General features: G+C 54.8%; 2 protein-coding genes across 5 annotated transcripts in view; one reads left to right on the top strand and one right to left on the bottom strand.

The window, feature by feature from the left end:
* TBCD (tubulin folding cofactor D) overlaps nt 1-15856 on the bottom strand; it is a 133487-nt gene that overhangs the window by 71135 nt on the left and 46496 nt on the right. The window lies entirely within an intron of this gene.
* ZNF750 (zinc finger protein 750) lies at nt 6544-8828 on the top strand. Its single transcript, XM_040989888.1, has 2 exons — nt 6544-7979; nt 8102-8828. The coding sequence occupies exons 1-2, from the start codon at nt 6544-6546 to the stop codon at nt 8826-8828; spliced, it is 2163 nt and encodes a 720-aa protein (XP_040845822.1).

Raw genomic sequence — 15856 nt, 5'->3', positions numbered from 1 at the left:
CCACAGCACTCTGCATCACACAGCCCACAGTACTCAGCACAGCACCCTGCACCACACAGCCCATGGCACTCACCACAGCACAGCCCACCACACAGCCCACGGTACTCACTACAGCACAGCCCACAGCACTCAGCACAGCACTCTGCACCACACAGCCCACAGTACTCACTACAGCACAGCCCACCACACAGCCCAGTCACCACAGCACAGCCCACAGTACTCACCACAGCACAGCCCACCACACAGCCCACAGTCACCACAGCACCCTGCACCGCACAGCCCACAGTACTCAGCACAGCACTCTGTACCACACAGCCCACAGTACTCAGCACAGCACCCAACTGCTGCTTTTGTGAGACTAGAATTATAAACATGGCTAATCTGGACAAAAGTAAGCAGAAAAAATGTTTTAAGAGTTAAATAAAGATAAAACCAAACAAAGCACTAGGTCTTAACCAAGGAGAAAAAGAAACAGTCTCCAGGTGAGCTCGTCCCTGGCCTGGATGCAGGAGCCTCTGCCAGTGGCCCCGGGCACCACCCCAGGCTCAGAGCAGCTCACCTCCTCCTTTCCTACCCCCCAACCGACAATGCATTCCGGGCTTCCCAGAAGCCAGGGCAATAGCCCTGGACGAAATAAGCAAGCAGACGGAGGCAGGGAGTCAGTTGGCACCAAAAGTAACTGCCTCCGTTCCTTGAAAAGGGGTCAGTAAGAGCACACAGGCCGGCTCCCACCAGCAGCGCACGTCCATGGCCGTGCCGGGCTGGTCCCAGGCATGCTCCGGCAGGTCCCTGTGACAAGGCCACCGGGTACGCTCCCTTCCTGCCACTCAGCTTCAGGAGCTGGGCGAAAAGAGGCACAGGTAACCAAGGCCTCCTTGGGCCCTCGGCAGGGACACTTCCGACACTGCAGCTTCTGAGGAACATGCGCTGAAGCACCTGCTGCCAAGTGTTCCAGAGGAAAGACTTGCTCACAAGGTCTCTATAACATCCAATACTGAGCAGGGTTTGATCTACACCAGTCACCTGTACTCCAGCCATGAACACATCCAAACCCTGCAGCCTGTAGCCACCAGGGAGACCGAAAGGGCACCCACAAAACCACAGCAGGAGCGTCCCGGGAGGCACGGGGGTGGGCCAGACTGCTGGGTCCTGAGCCTGGTGAGGCTGCGTGGACAGGTTGCAGAGGTGGGTGCAAACACATGAATCGTAGCTGCGGGCAGGAGAATATCAAGTGCATCTCTGTGCCCTGAGGGCTCAACTCCTACACTTAAATCCCTCCCACTGGAAGAGCCAGCTCCAGTTTCACTTAGCAAGCCAGCGTGAGAACAGGTCCTGCTCCCAGCACTGTCAGCACAGCCCAGCACCGGCACCAAGACGCCTGCCACGTCCAGCAGTGCCCACCTCTGGTAAGTGCCCACCACTTCTTTCTCATTTTCAGTTTTCTCTAACAGAGACTCTGGGCTATTGCGTAAAGTACCTGCCGGACGAAGTTCTGTTCTGGGGTTTACTCAGAGCTGCAGGTGCACTGCCAGCACACAGACCTCTGAGCAGGCTGGTTCTTCACTGTCCAATAACCAAGTTTATTTGGCGATCAGGTCTGTGTTTCTGCTATAAAATTCACAGAAAGCGAAGCCAAAACATGAATCTGCAAACTGCTATACTGTTGCTAAACTGCTTCTCACCTTAGAAATAAACTACGGCAGATTGCAACATAAGAGGCAAGGATCTCTCACTTACACATGGGATTAGACAGCTGGTTTTAAAGTTTCTTTAATTTTACTAACTTGTAAAGTTCAAAAAACAAGGACTGTTTTCACTTAAGTTTACAAAACCAAACTTTAACCTGTTGGTGATTTTTGCTTGGTTGCTGGGATTTTATACGCAGAAAGGGGTATTTTTTCCCCTTCTGTGACACTTCTCAGAAACTGGGAAGAGGACAATATGGCCCGAAGTACTGGTCAAGTCTGAACTCAGACTTCGTTTCGGCAAAGTCTGCCTACAACTGTCACCACGATGCTTGCTTTGCTTTGGGGTTGCTGACAGAGTTTGAAGGGTCAGTAAGGTGGCCAGCTGGGCTTGGTGGGAGCCAGGGCCCTGGGGGCTGCCAGGAGGCCAGGGTTGCCCAGCAGTTTATCCTTCATTTCAAACCCAAAGGCTGGGAGGGAGTGGCATCAATCAGTGGAAAAGCTCAATCGGTGTAAAACTCACAGATCTCGTTCTTGCAACACCCAGTGGGCAGGCGACAGTGGCGTGTCCTTGAGTTATGCAATAACGCCACATCACAATATCATAATTATAGCATGCCCTTCACAATGTCTACCCGACAAGAGGGCTCCATGCCAGCCAGCTGGACACCACCAGCACCATTTCAGGTCACAGGTGACCCAGCTGGTCACAACAGTGTCCAATAAGCCCAGTATGAACAAAATAATAAATAAAAAAAGGCCTGTTTGTTTCCCTAAATTCAAATGCCTTAGAAACTCTGTAAGTACTTCAGCCACTCGCTATCACCCTAGCTAGTAACTATACCAACTGTCCATTAGGAACCTGTTAAAGATGGGTCATTAGCAGCTCCGTGCTGTAACCAGCAAAACCGATGGCATATTGTGTGGGCAGCGTGGTATGGGCAGCGTGGTATGGGCAGCACTGTGTGGCATCATGGTGTGGGCAGCATGGTATGGGCAGTGTGGTGTGGACAGCTGTACCCAAAGCCCATAGTGCTCTCAGCCCAGCCCAGGGATCTCCCATGGGCAAAGTGGCTCCACCGTTGGCCCGGAGACACTGAAAAACCTTGTAAACAGTGGGAGAATCAGGGCCAGCTCAAGGGGTCCTGGACACACCGCAGAATGAGGACGAGACCCGAGTGGGACCCCACGGGCAGAGGGGGAAACGCCTGGCAAACACATCTCCTCTGTGTCGACACTGCAGTTCCCCAGGGGAGCCTCACCCTCCTCAATGCCAATCCAAACTTACTGTAAACACTTGCACTTGTGGGTCTTCTTGTTTTGGCAACAATATACTCTTTTTCTGGAATATTTAACACCAGTAGCTGCCAGCAGGCAGGAGCTGATCAGAGACTGCTTCCAAGCCGAGGCCACGGAGGTAGCGACCACTTGAGGTCCCGCTGTCAGGGTTAGTTTCCCCATCCCTGTGACCTGGCCTGGGCAAGTGACTTCGCCTCTGGAGAGCTTACAGAAGCATCCACCCCTCACTGTTCCCAGTGCAGCTTTGCAGACCTGTGACCCACAGCCTCCGGCACTCCACTGACAGCAGCTGGGCAGTTGGTACGGAGAGGTCAGCTTATCTAAACAGACCGCACCCGGGCCTCCATCTCCCGAACAGGCCCTACACACAGCCAAACCCTGACACTCTCGCCCAGAGCTGCTCCACCACCCTCAGCAACCAACAGGCAGACTGTGCCACAGCCGGCAGGGAAGTGGGTGACAGTACTGCACTGATGCACATACAACCTCTCCCAGATGTCACAGGAAACACATCCTCCAGAGTGTACGTGTTTGGGAGACGGAGGTCTCAGCCACATTTGAAAATACTGCTTCTACAAAAGCACCCTCTCTTCCTTAGCATCCGTGCCCCTTACGGCGCTCAGGGCTCAGGGACGGCAGCGGGTGCGCGGGGCGCAGCGCTCGCCCGATAAACATTTTGCAACTGTCATCACTGTGACCGTGGTGCTTGCAGCGAGTGGTGAGCTCATCAGCTTTCAGATCTTTGCCGTAACACATCCTATACAATCATGGGAACTCCTCTTGCACAGGTTCTCACGCCTTCAGACTCAGGCAGCACAATGAGGCGTGCCGGCACAGGCCCTGCTGACTTATCTGGCTGGAACCAGGCGCCCGTTCCCCCATTCCTGACAAGAGCCACGGAGACTGGGCTTCTATCGCCAGGGGCACAGCTACCCTCAGGGACAGGCAGAACCATAAAGAATTAGTTCACACTTTTTCTTTTAATCAGAGGGGAAATTAGAAACACACGGAGCTATTATTACGCGTTGAACTTGCTCAAGGTGCCTTCCAGCCTCTAAGGTAGCGTACGCTGGGAGAGGAGCCCAAGCACCTGCAGGTCCTGCCTGACAGCCAGAAGAAGGCAGCAGGATCTCACTTCTCGGTGCTCACACACACTCACACGGCAAGATCTCACTTCTCGGCGTCAACCATGGCACACAGCCACACAGGACACACACTCACACAGCAGGATCTCACTTGAGGGAAGCCTTCTGGTGTCAGTAGTAGCTTTCTTTCCTCAAGCACCCTAAATCAGTGTCTTAACTCCTACATCAGCAGAGTGACATGGCGTGGGGGGCTTGTACATGTGTGTATCAGAGACACAGCATGCTGGGGTGGGTGTACATGCGCATATGTGGAGAGATGTGGCATGGCAAGTGGGGGGTGTGATCATACGTATAACAGTATGTGTGTGTGTATGTGTGTCTGTGTGTGCGCGCCCGCACAGCACGTGCATGTGGCAGAAATGTGGTTGGGGTGGGTATGATGCCAGAAGACATGTAGTAGTGGGGTGTGTGTGTTATCAGACATGTGGTCTGTGTGTGTATGTGTGTGAAAGAGAGAGAACAGACACCACCTGCAGGAAGTAGTGGGGTGTGTGAGTTATCAGATACGTGGTGGTGGTGGTTGTGTGTGTGTGCAGACACCACCTGCAGGAAGTAGTGGGGTGTGTGTGTTATCAGACACGTGGTGGTGGTTGTGTGTGTGTGCAGACACCACCTGCAGGAAGTAGTGGGGTTTGTGAGTTATCAGATACGTGGTGGTGGTGGTTGTGTGTGTGTGTGTGAAAGAGAGAGAACAGACACCACCTGCAGGAAGTAGTGGGGTGTGTGTGTTATCAGACACGTGGTGGTGTGTGTGTGTGTGTGTGTGTGTGTGAACAGACACCACCTGCAGGAAGTAGTGGGGTGTGTGTGTTATCAGACACGTGGTGGTGGTGGTGGTGGTGGTGGTGTGTGTGTGTGTGAACAGACACCACCTGCAGGAAGTAGTGAGGTGTGTGAGTTATCAGACACGTGGTGGTGGTGTGTGTACATGTGTGAACAGGCACCACCTGATGGAAGTAGGGCTCTTGCAGCGTTTGAGGCTCACACAAAAATCACGGCCCCGAATCTCTTACCAAGTGTACACAGGCGGGTCAGAGAAGACCACAGGTGCCTCCAATTTTCCCTCAGGACCTTTCCTTCCAGTGGAAATTTCATAACCACCCCAATGTGTAAAAGAGCACACTTCAAAATTCCATAGAAAAGATGGTTTTATTTTGATGCAAAACAAACTGAGCGCCTGCATGTTTTTCCCTAATCTGTGCCATCCATGGCCTCTGGCAGGCCATGCCCACAGTGTGCAGCACCTGGTGCAGGAGCCCAGCAGGCTCAAGCTCCTTCCTTAGAATGCGGTTTCTACACCCTCTCCATCTGATTTCACAAATGGAGACCATTCCTTCTTCACGTTTTCTGCATGAATTAAACCACTGAGCTTTATTTCTCACATAACCACACACACCCTGACACACAGCCACACACAACCTGAGACACAGCCACATAGGGGCAGTGAAGGTTCGGGGTGCCAAACAGCCTGTGAGTAAATCCAGGGCAGAATAAGCAGGCAATCCCGGCAGCAGCCGGGGGAGCCTACCCTGGTCAGACTCTGACACAGTCCTGGAGCCCATAGAGCTGACAGAGTGCCAAGCCCTGAGTGGGCAGGTCCATGTCCTAAAACTCCTCCTTCCGAGATACCGGTGCCCTCCTACTCCAGTCAGTGGGGCTACAGAGTGTCACTTGCTCCCTGCTGAGGCACATCCAGGAGAAGGCGATGAGCCTCGGTGAGCCCCCAGGCTGGAGGGCACAGGCTGAGATGCAGCCACTCAGAAGTGGTCAGCACCACAGGCCTACTGGTCAGTACAAATGTAGCAACATATTCACACTGAGACACACGGCAGAGTGAGCACCTGCACCGAGCCACAGCAGCAACACAGCAGGCCCACACTCAGGGCACGGCAGCAACACGGCCACGTGGCGGGCCTAGGCTGGAGCATGTCAGCCAACACTCACCCTCACAGCAGTCAGGCAACAGCCTGGTGCCAGGATGTGTCCTTCCACAGTTCAGAAACCTCACAGGAACGGACAGAGCCAGCTCAGCCATGGCGCCCTGCAGAGCAGGTCTGAATGATGGGATGAAGGCTCCCAGACCCCAAGAATCACAGGTGGTGAAAACATACACAGCAAACCTCCTGGACCAGGGCAACAGTCCCAGGTCAGACCTGAGAAAATAGAGCACACGCTCCAGGGCTGGCAGCTGGTGACCCTCGCCCAACTCCCGGCAGCACCTGTTGTGGGCACTGCAGGATCCCCCAGGCAGTGTCCAGTGGTGTCCAACTATGCTGACCCAACTCTGCTCTCCCCCTGCAGCTCGGTGCTTTCCTCATCACATTCCCGGTGGAGAGACAGCCACGGAGTCTGAGCAGAGAGGTGCAGCATTACCCACCCCCTCGGAAGGCCAGAGTGGGAGACACAAGCGGAAAATGAGCCTCCTCAAAGAGCGGAAACCCAAGAAGCCCCACTACATCCCCAGGCCCCCAGGGAAGCCCTTCAAATACAAATGCTTCCAGTGCCCCTTCACCTGCAATGAAAAGTCTCACCTCTTCAACCACATGAAGTATGGCCTCTGCAAGAACTCCATCACCTTAGTTTCCGAGCAAGATCGGGGCCCCAAGTGCCCTAAATCTAACGCGCTCGACCCCAAGCCGACCGGCCAAACAGACCCTGCAGCCAAGCCTGCCTCCTCCAAGGCAGCGACAAGTGGACTCCCTGGATTTGACTCGAAACTTCAGCAGAGCTTTGCCAAGGAGGACACCAAGGAAAACGTGGAGCTGAAGACTAGGGGGACCCCCCAGTGCCCTCCAAAGCCAGGCCTCCTCAAGGACACGGCACCCCTGAGCCCAGCTCCAGAAGCAGCACTGGGCACCCAGGCTGCCCTGGAAGGTGTGGTCCGGCATTCAGCGTTTGTTCCGGTCGGAGAGCACAGACTGAAGGGGCCGGAGAATGCAGAGGCCCCGGAGCTGCTGGCGGTGGCGTCCCCCGCAGCCAAGGCCACTGCCTTCCACACCAAGTCCGCTTTCCACACTCCCAGCTATCCCTGGAAAGCCACTTCCCCATTCCTTGCACCGGAGCTTCCACACAGAATGCCACCAACAAAGGGCTTCAGCGCCATTCCCCCCTACATGCACCCCACCGTGTCAGAGTACCCCCCACACTTCCACACGGAACACGGACTGGCTGCCATCTATTCCCCCTACCTCCTGGCTGGGAACCCACCTGAGTGTGACCGGCCCCTGCTATCCCTCTATGGAGCCCAGGACCAAAGGCCCTTCCTGCCTCACCCAGGACCAATTCCCAAGCACCTGGGTCCGACTCCGTCCACATACGACCACTATAGATTCTTCCAGCACTACCCTTCCAATCTGCCAATTCCTTATGGGTTTTACCGGCCAGAGTCAGCCTTCTCCTACAGCCTCAGGCTGCCCCCGGTGGCTGGCATCACGCAGGATCAGGGCTCTCAGGCACTGGATGAGGCCACTCTGCTCTTCCCAGCCTCAAGTCCTTCCAAGCTGACCCCTTCCACCTCCCACAAGAAACACGCGGCACGGGAGAAGGAAAGCCCCCTTCCAGAGGCTAAAGACGCTTCCAAGGACGGGCAGGGGGACGCTGAAGGGGCCAAGATGAGTCCCCGTGAGGGCAGCGCAGCCACAGGCTCCCCAGGGAGGCCAAGTCCCACCAACTTCACACAAACCAGCCAGCCATGCGAGGGGCTGTGCGACCTGTCCAACAAGCCAGCCCTGGGCACGCTGGGACGGCCCCACCAGCTGGAACGCAGCCTCACCGCCTTCAAACCCATCCAGAAAAGCTGTGAAGGCCCCTCTTCCCAGGCTTCTGCACAGGGGGCAGCGTCGCCTGACAGGTAAGGAAAATTCATTTTCAAAACCCACAGGTCAGGTTTTTGGTTTGCTCCCACAGCCATGCTTGTGCTGGCTCAGAATCTCCACCCTGTCACTATCTAAGCCCTCTCTCATCTTCTTCCAGCTTCGAGGCCATACCTGGGGAACCTCCCGCCCAGACAGGAAGCGCCACTCTGGTCGCAGAAGCCCTGCCTTCCAGCTCAGAAGACAGCTCCAGGATAAGCCCCCTCAACCTTTCCAAGAGGGCAGAAGCCAGGCCGGCAGCAGCTCACGGCCCCGTGTACCGGGGTTGCCTCCTGGAGGAACCCCCCAGCTTCCCAGAGCTACAGGACCTGCCCCTTAACCTCTCAGTTAAAGACCCCTGCAATGTGCGGCCCCCAGGGCCCACATTGACCAGCCCGCTCACAGAAGATGCCAGCGCTGCCACTGCTGCTCAGGAAAAGAAAGCAGGAAGTCCCAGGCACGGACCAAGCCACCCCGAGCCACAGGACAGCCCCAACAAGGCCCCAGAGTGCAGCCCAGACAGGAAGGCCCGTGAAGCATGTGAGGAAGACAGCGGCGACGAGCAGAAGCAGACGGCAGCTGTGGCCCTGTGTCAGCTGGCAGCCTACAGCCCAGGCAACGTCAGGGTGGGCGACGGGGAGCCTGCAGCCCAGGAGCCGGCCTGCCCACAGGACTCGTCTCCTCGCAGGTCCACAGACAGCCAGGAGGCTCCGTGTGACCTCAGGCCCAGAGGGACAAAGAGGACAAGCCAGAGAGATGCAGGGAAATCCCAGCCAGGAAGTAAGAGAACGAAGGCAAGCGACACGGCCAGGGTGCTCACCCTCCGGAGAAGAGGCCGGGTGTCCTAGTGCCAGGGCGCAGCCCCGCACCCTCACCTGTGTAGGTGCAGACGTCTGACAAGAACAGCAAAAGGTGTTTCCAGCCTGGTTACAGACGCCCTGAACATGGTCAGCTGGACCCTGGCTTCATGCCTGCAACCCCGAGTTGCACACACACACTGAAGTGTAGCACCAGGACAAGCTGTTGCAATCTTTTTTCTATTAAACACAGTTGCGTACTTCAAAGCAAACAGAAGTTATTGAAAAACACCAGGGCAAGGCACTGGGTTCCAGCTTCTGCAGGAGGGTGCTGTGACTCCGTGACTCATAGCACACAGACATCAAGAGGCTATTTATACAGATAAATTATTTCCTATGCAATGACATTCCTGGTGATGGTATCACACGTGTACCCTATTTGCTTATCATATTGCAGTAAAGGTTTTTTTTGGTTTACACAGTCTGAGTTTCCAATCCTTATGATGTCTGTGTAACTGACATTCCAATTCACCCTGGTGTGAACTCTGAGCATCCATCCCATGGGAGTGTGCGCTGCACACGCAACGTGCATGGTGAACACGCACTCTGCATGCCCACATGTGTGAACCAGTGGCCCAAAGAGCACCTTACCAGTGCCCCAGTTGTGCTTCAGCAGGCGGCCTCCCGGCCCCGCTCCCCTCCTCCCGAATGGAAGTCTCCGTCTTGCACGGACAGCACGGGCGTTTTGGCCTGTCCACAGCTCCCACCAAGGCAGCACAAACACAAACACAGCAGACAACACCTCCCTTACCCCTGAGCAGGGCCTGTGGGCACTGAGCAGAACCTCCACCTTGTATGGGTGAACACAGCACAACCCAGACCAAAACCCCACCTTAGGAGTCACTGACCTCCAGCGAACATTACCCTCTGCACAAACGACACACAGCCCACTCGGGACTAACACTGCTTGTTTAAAAGACTCAACCTAGGGGCTGGCATGATGGCTCAACTGACTAATCCAGCGCCTGCAAGTGCCAACATCCCATATCTGCACCAGTTCTTGTCCCGGCTGCTCCACTTCCCATCCAGCTCCCTGCCTGTGGCCTGGGAACGCAGTCGAGGACGGCCCAGAGCCTTGGGACCCTGCACCCGCATGGGAGACCCAGAAGAGGCTCCTGGCTGCAGATCAGTTCAGCTCCAGCCGTTGCAGCCACTTGGAGAGAGAATTAGAAGATGGAAGATGTTTCTGTCTCTCCTTCATCTGCCTTTCCAATAAAAACAAATGAATCTCTTTTTTTTAAAGATTTTTATTATTTTTTTATTGGAAAGGCGGATATACAGAGAGGAGAGACAGGGAGGAAGATCTTCTGTCCGATGATTCACTCCCCAAGTGAGCGCAACAGCCGATACTATGCCGATCCGAAGCCAGGAGCCTCTTCCGGGTCTCCCACGCGGGTGCAGGGTCCCAAAGCTTTGGGCCGTCCTCGACTGCTTTCCCAGGCCACAGGCAGGGAGCTGGATGGGAAGTGGGGCTGCCGGGATTAGAACCGGCGCCCATATGGGATCCCGGGCATGCAAGGCGAGGACTTTAACCACTGTGCCATCGCGCCAGGCAAAAAACAAATGAATCTTAAAATAATATTTAAAAAAAAAAAAAACTTAAATAAGGATCCAATTTAGAATTTCTAAAACTTTATTTATTTATTTATTTGAGAGGCAAGGGGAGAAGAAGAGAGAGACAACAAGCTCCCATTCATTGGATCACTCCCCAGATACCCACAACAACCAGGTCTCAGCTGAAGACAGGGGCAGGAGTACCACCCACGGAGCTGGCAAGACCCCAGCCACCCGAGCCCCAACACTCCCTCCAGAGTCTTCACCAGCAGGAAGCTGGAATCCGGGGCCAGCGCCGGGAGCTGAGGCTCCAATCAGGAATGAGGAAGTCTTAACCGCCGGGCTGAAGGCCTGCTCACAGAAGCCACATACGCAGGCAGGCACAGCTCCCATACCCTATAAACCCAGACAGCCCCTTGGTTCAGGGACAGAAAGGAAGGATGGAATTCCTGTGAACAAACTTGACTGGAACCTTCAGCAGAGATGGCAGGAGTGGGGTGAGGAAAAACCACCGGGACACAGAGACACGTGATCATGTTAACTCAAAGAGGCAGAATTAGGCAGACTGCAGCACGCACCCTGCTCCTCCACTGACATACACCAAGATGTTGGCCGAAGAACAGAACCACCACACGTTCTGTTTTCCAGGAAGTAAACAGCCCTGTAGGAAATGTGACAGAGTGAGACTCACCAAACTCCATGCTCTGCACTGAGGACCCACACCACAGGCAGGGCCCTGCAGCCGAAGAGTTTTTGCTCACTCTTCATTACCTCAAGAACGTATCTCTGCGTCAGAAGCCCCCAAGGCTGAGGGTGGAGCAAGAGGCACCACCTGCTGTGGCAGGGATGCAGGGGCCACTCTGCTGACCTGGGCTCCCTGTGCTGCAGCATGAGCCATCTTGGCAGAAGCTTCACACTCCTGGTGCGAACCCCAGCAGCCGGGGCAGGCCTTCGCATCTGGCTCCAAAACAGTACAGCTCCTCAAGCTTTACAGCCAAACAGATCCACCAACGTATTAACCACACACCCTGTCCACATTCATATGGGACACAATTCAGACCTAAACGTTCCTAACAGTTGTATATGGGAAGTGTTAATCTCTCCAAAACAGAACACAGATTATCACACAACCTAGCAATTCACTTCCAGGTGTGCAGCCAACTTTCAGGAAGCCAGAGGAGGAATCACAACATCAGTGCACAGCACAAGATGTGCGAGACAGCATCATCTGCTCAGGGGGTCTAACTCCACCACAGCCCAAAGGCATCCTCACCAGGCTCCAACACAGGAGCCTGGAACCCCAGCGCATCCTCTCCACACCCCGTCAAAGGAGCCTGGAACCCCAGGGATCCTCTCCGCTCCCTGACACAGGAGCCTGGAACCCCAGGGATCCTCTCCACACCCTGTCACACACAGGAGCCTGGAACCCCAGGGATCCTCTCCGCTCCCTGACACAGGAGCCTGGAACCCCATGGCGTCCTCTCCACACACCCTGTCACACACAGGAGCCTGGAACCCCAGGGCGTCCTCCCCACCACGCACACACAGGAGCCTCAAGCTCGAACTCCAGCTGCAATAACTTGGCCAGCAGAGCAACGCTGCAGGGGCACTGTGCCTTCACGGGCTCCAGAGCGTCTACCTGCTCAGAGCTGAGTGCCAAGGGGTTCTGTGGTTGGGTGGCAGCGACAGGCCAGGACTTCTCAAAGGGAGACCAGCTTCAAAAGGAGGCAGTGTTGACGAATGCATAGTGCACAGGAGATGATGCCAGAGTTCTATGTCTAAAAACAGTAAAAGTCGGTGCTGGTGCTGTGGTGTGAGGGCCAAGCCGTTGCCTGCAACACTGCCATCCCATCTGGGGCTGGCTGGGGTCCAGGTTACTCTGTTTCTAACCCTTCACTCAGTGCACTGAGAAAGCAGCAGGGAACAGCCTGCACGCTCGGTTCTGGCTCCAGCATGGCCCAGGCCTGGCAGTTACAGCCACTTGCGGAGTGAACCAGCCTATGGAAAAAATCTTTCCTTCTCTCACTCTGTAACTGTGTCTTTAAATTAAATACTTTTCAATTGGTAAAAATTTTAAAACTGTTTCATGACTATATTTTGTCGCAATTTTTCTCAAGCAATAATGCAATAATACATACTTTCCATGGGTAGACTGCATTGTGACCGACTACAACAGGTACTCACAGAACCATCACATCTCATTCTACGCTGCCCTCTGAGTGAGTGCCCTCTGAGTGCCCTCTGAGTACCTTCTGAGTGCCCTCTGAGCTGCCTTACTCTCAACCAAGATGCTGTTTGTGGGAATGCAAGGTTCAGGGGCACTCACTCACTCACTCACTCGCTGAGACACAGTCTCTCTCACTCACTCACCCAAGGAGACACTCTCACTCACTCAAGGAGATACAGTCTCTCTCCCTCACTCACTCACTCACTCTCTCTCTCTCACTCACCCAAGGAGATACTCTCTCACTCACTCACTCATTTACTCACTCACCTAAGGAGACACAGTCTCACTTACTCACTCACTCACCCAAGGAGACACTCTCACTCACTCAAGGAGACACAGTCTCTCTCCCTCCCTCACTCACTCACTCTCTCTCACTCACCCAAGGAGATACTCTCTCTCACTCACTCATTTACTCACTCACCTAAGGAGACACAGTCTCACTTACTCACTCACTCACCTAAGGAGACACAATCTCTCTCTCTCTCACTCACTCACTAAGGAGACACAGTCTCTCACTCACTCACTCAAGGCAACAGTCTCTCACTCATTCACTTACTCACTCACCTAAGGAGACACAGTCTCTCTTACTCACTCACAGAAGTAGACACAGTCTCTCTCACTCACTCACCTAAGGAGACACAGTCTCTCTCACTCACTCACTCACTCACCCAAAGACATACAGTCTCTCTCACTCACTCACTTGCTCACTCTCTCCCTCACTTACCTAAGGAGACACAGTCTCTCTCAACCACTTACTCTCTCACCTAAGGACACAGAGTCTCACTAGTTCACTCACTCACTCACATTCTTGCTCACTGTAAGGAGACAGTGTCTTCCTCCCTCCCTCACTCACTCATCTAACGAGACAGCAGCTCCCACCTATAGTACAAGAGGCCTCGCTCCAGGCCAGAACAACAGCTGCTAACTACACCAGGCTGGTCAGAACTCAAACAAAGCAGGTGGTCAGCAGGGGATGTAGACCCTGTGGGTGGGGCTGCAGCTGTATCAGAGCCCATCCTTCCAGGTTACTTGCTCACCTAGCAACTAGGTGCACAGGCCTGGGGCAGATGCTCCATGAAAGGCAAAACACGGCCCAGGGAAGAACAGGAAAACTTGTGGCATCAGATCCTGCACAGCTCTGTCAGGAGGGGACGTGGGAGTCATGCTAGTTTGAGTTTTTTCTCAAGGACATAGTCTCCCCTGTGCTGATTTTGCCCTCAACCCACCAAAGGCCACTGAAACCCTTAACAGACATACAGACAACCAGGACCCTCCATCACATGTGCCTAATCAGCAGCTTCCAGCCCTCCCAAGACCAATGTAACCCTACGTGTTTCACCTTCCCACCACAGATACATTCCGGACATATTAGCCAGATGACAAATAGCATCATAACCATGGCCAAAGCAAAGAGCTCCACCAATTGGCCCCTCCACTACAACAGTCTCTGAACCAGCAAACAATGAGAAAATCACCTTTTTCCAAATTCTGGAATCTAATCACAAGCTTGCAGCAGCCAGAGGGACATGTAAGAAAGGAAGCTGAGGCCCTAACAAGCTGCCAACGTAGCAATGGGTTCCTGGGACCACAGAGAGGGAGACACAGGTACTAAGAAGCTGTCTGGACAGCAGGAGAGGGAGGACAGGATAGGGAGGAGGACAGGAGAGGGAGGAGGATAGGGAGGAGGGCAGGGGAGGGAGGAGGACAGGGAGGAGGGCAGGAGAGGGAGGAGGGCAGGACAGGGAGGACAGCACAGGGAGGAGGACAGGACAGGGAGGAGGACAGGAGAAGGAGGAGGACAGGACAGGACAGGGAGGACAGGAGAGGGAGGAGGACAGGAGAGGGAGGAGGACAGGACAGGACAGGGAGGAGGACAGGGGGGACAGGAGAGGGAGGAGGACAGGAGAGGGAGGAGGACAGGACAGGGAGGAGGACAGGACAGGGAGGACAGGAGAGGGAGGAGGACAGGAGAGGGAGGAGGACAGGACAGGACAGGGAGGACAGGACAGGACAGGGAGGACAGGAGAGGGAGGAGGACAGGAGAGGGAGGAGGACAGGACAGGGAGGACAGGAGAGGGAGGAGGACAGGAGAGGGAGGAGGACAGGACAGGGAGGACAGGAGAGGGAGGAGGACAGGACAGGGAGGAGGACAGGGAAGACAGGACAGGGAGGACAGGACAGGGAGGAGGACAGGGAGGACAGGACAGGGAGGAGGACAGGGAGGAGGACAGGAGAAGGAGGAGGACAGGGAGGAGGACAGGAGAGGGAGGAGGACAGGACAGGGAGGAGGACAGGACAGGACAGGGAGGACAGGACAGGGAGGAGGACAGGACAGGACAGGGAGGACAGGACAGGGAGGAGGACAGGACAGGACAGGGAGGATAGGACAGGGAGGAGGACAGGGAGGACAGGAGAGGGAGGAGGACAGGAGAGGGAGGAGGACAGGACAGGACAGGGAGGACAGGACAGGGAGGACAGGAGAGGGAGGACAGGACAGGGAGGACAGGACAGGAGAGGGAGGAGGACAGGACAGGACAGGGAGGACAGGACAGGGAGGAGGACAGGACAGGGAGGAGGACCACAGACCTGGGCAGACAGAAGTGCTTCAGGAAAAGTACACGGACAACTGGGAATGGAGAAAAACTTGTGCAAATCACGCACCTGGCAAGAGGCTCAGCCCACTGAGAGTCTGAGCAACAACATAGAGACACACTTACGCAGTAAGAACAAGGGCTGCCGCGTTCTAAAACACGAGCCTGAGGATCCTTCATTTATTTCTCAGTTTCACTGAGACATAATTCACCCTCTACACCCAGTAGTTCCATTCTCGGGTTTATAAACAAGCAACATGAAAATAACAGGCCCACAAAACCTGAACACAAACCTTGGCAGCAATGTTATTCATAATGCAAATGCAAATGTCCACCAAGCAAAGAATGAGTGAATGGCACGTGGTCTGTCCGCACAGGACTGCTTCAGAGAGGAAACACGATGTGGACAGGCCTTTGGCACAGCAGCTGTGAGGAAGTCTGAGCAGCAGCACCCCGTGCCGCGGGGACGGGCTCAAGCCCCAGCCTGCTTCCGGGAGTCAGCAGGTGGCGGCTCACGCAGCCTGGCACAGGCTGCCTACATGGCAGACAGATTCAGCTCCCAGCTCCTCGCTCTGGCCTGGCCGAGCCCCTACTCATAAGGGTATCTGAAAAGCGAACCAACAGATTGAAAAATCCATACTTACTTA

The sequence above is a fragment of the Ochotona curzoniae genome, unplaced genomic scaffold (genome assembly GCF_017591425.1).
Source record: "Ochotona curzoniae isolate NIBS_2020 unplaced genomic scaffold, NIBS_Ocur_1.0 contig_523, whole genome shotgun sequence".
NCBI classification, from domain to species: Eukaryota; Metazoa; Chordata; class Mammalia; order Lagomorpha; family Ochotonidae; genus Ochotona; species Ochotona curzoniae.
This window is presented reverse-complemented; position numbering and strand designations above follow the sequence as displayed.

Bases quoted from the DNA above. Each gene is read 5' to 3' on its own strand.
- ZNF750 (XM_040989888.1), top strand. From the start codon at position 6,544: ATGAGCCTCCTCAAAGAGCGGAAACCCAAGAAGCCCCACTACATCCCC. The intron at 7,980-8,101 runs GTAAGGAAAATT...ATCTTCTTCCAG, and splicing joins GGGGCAGCGTCGCCTGACAG to CTTCGAGGCCATACCTGGGG.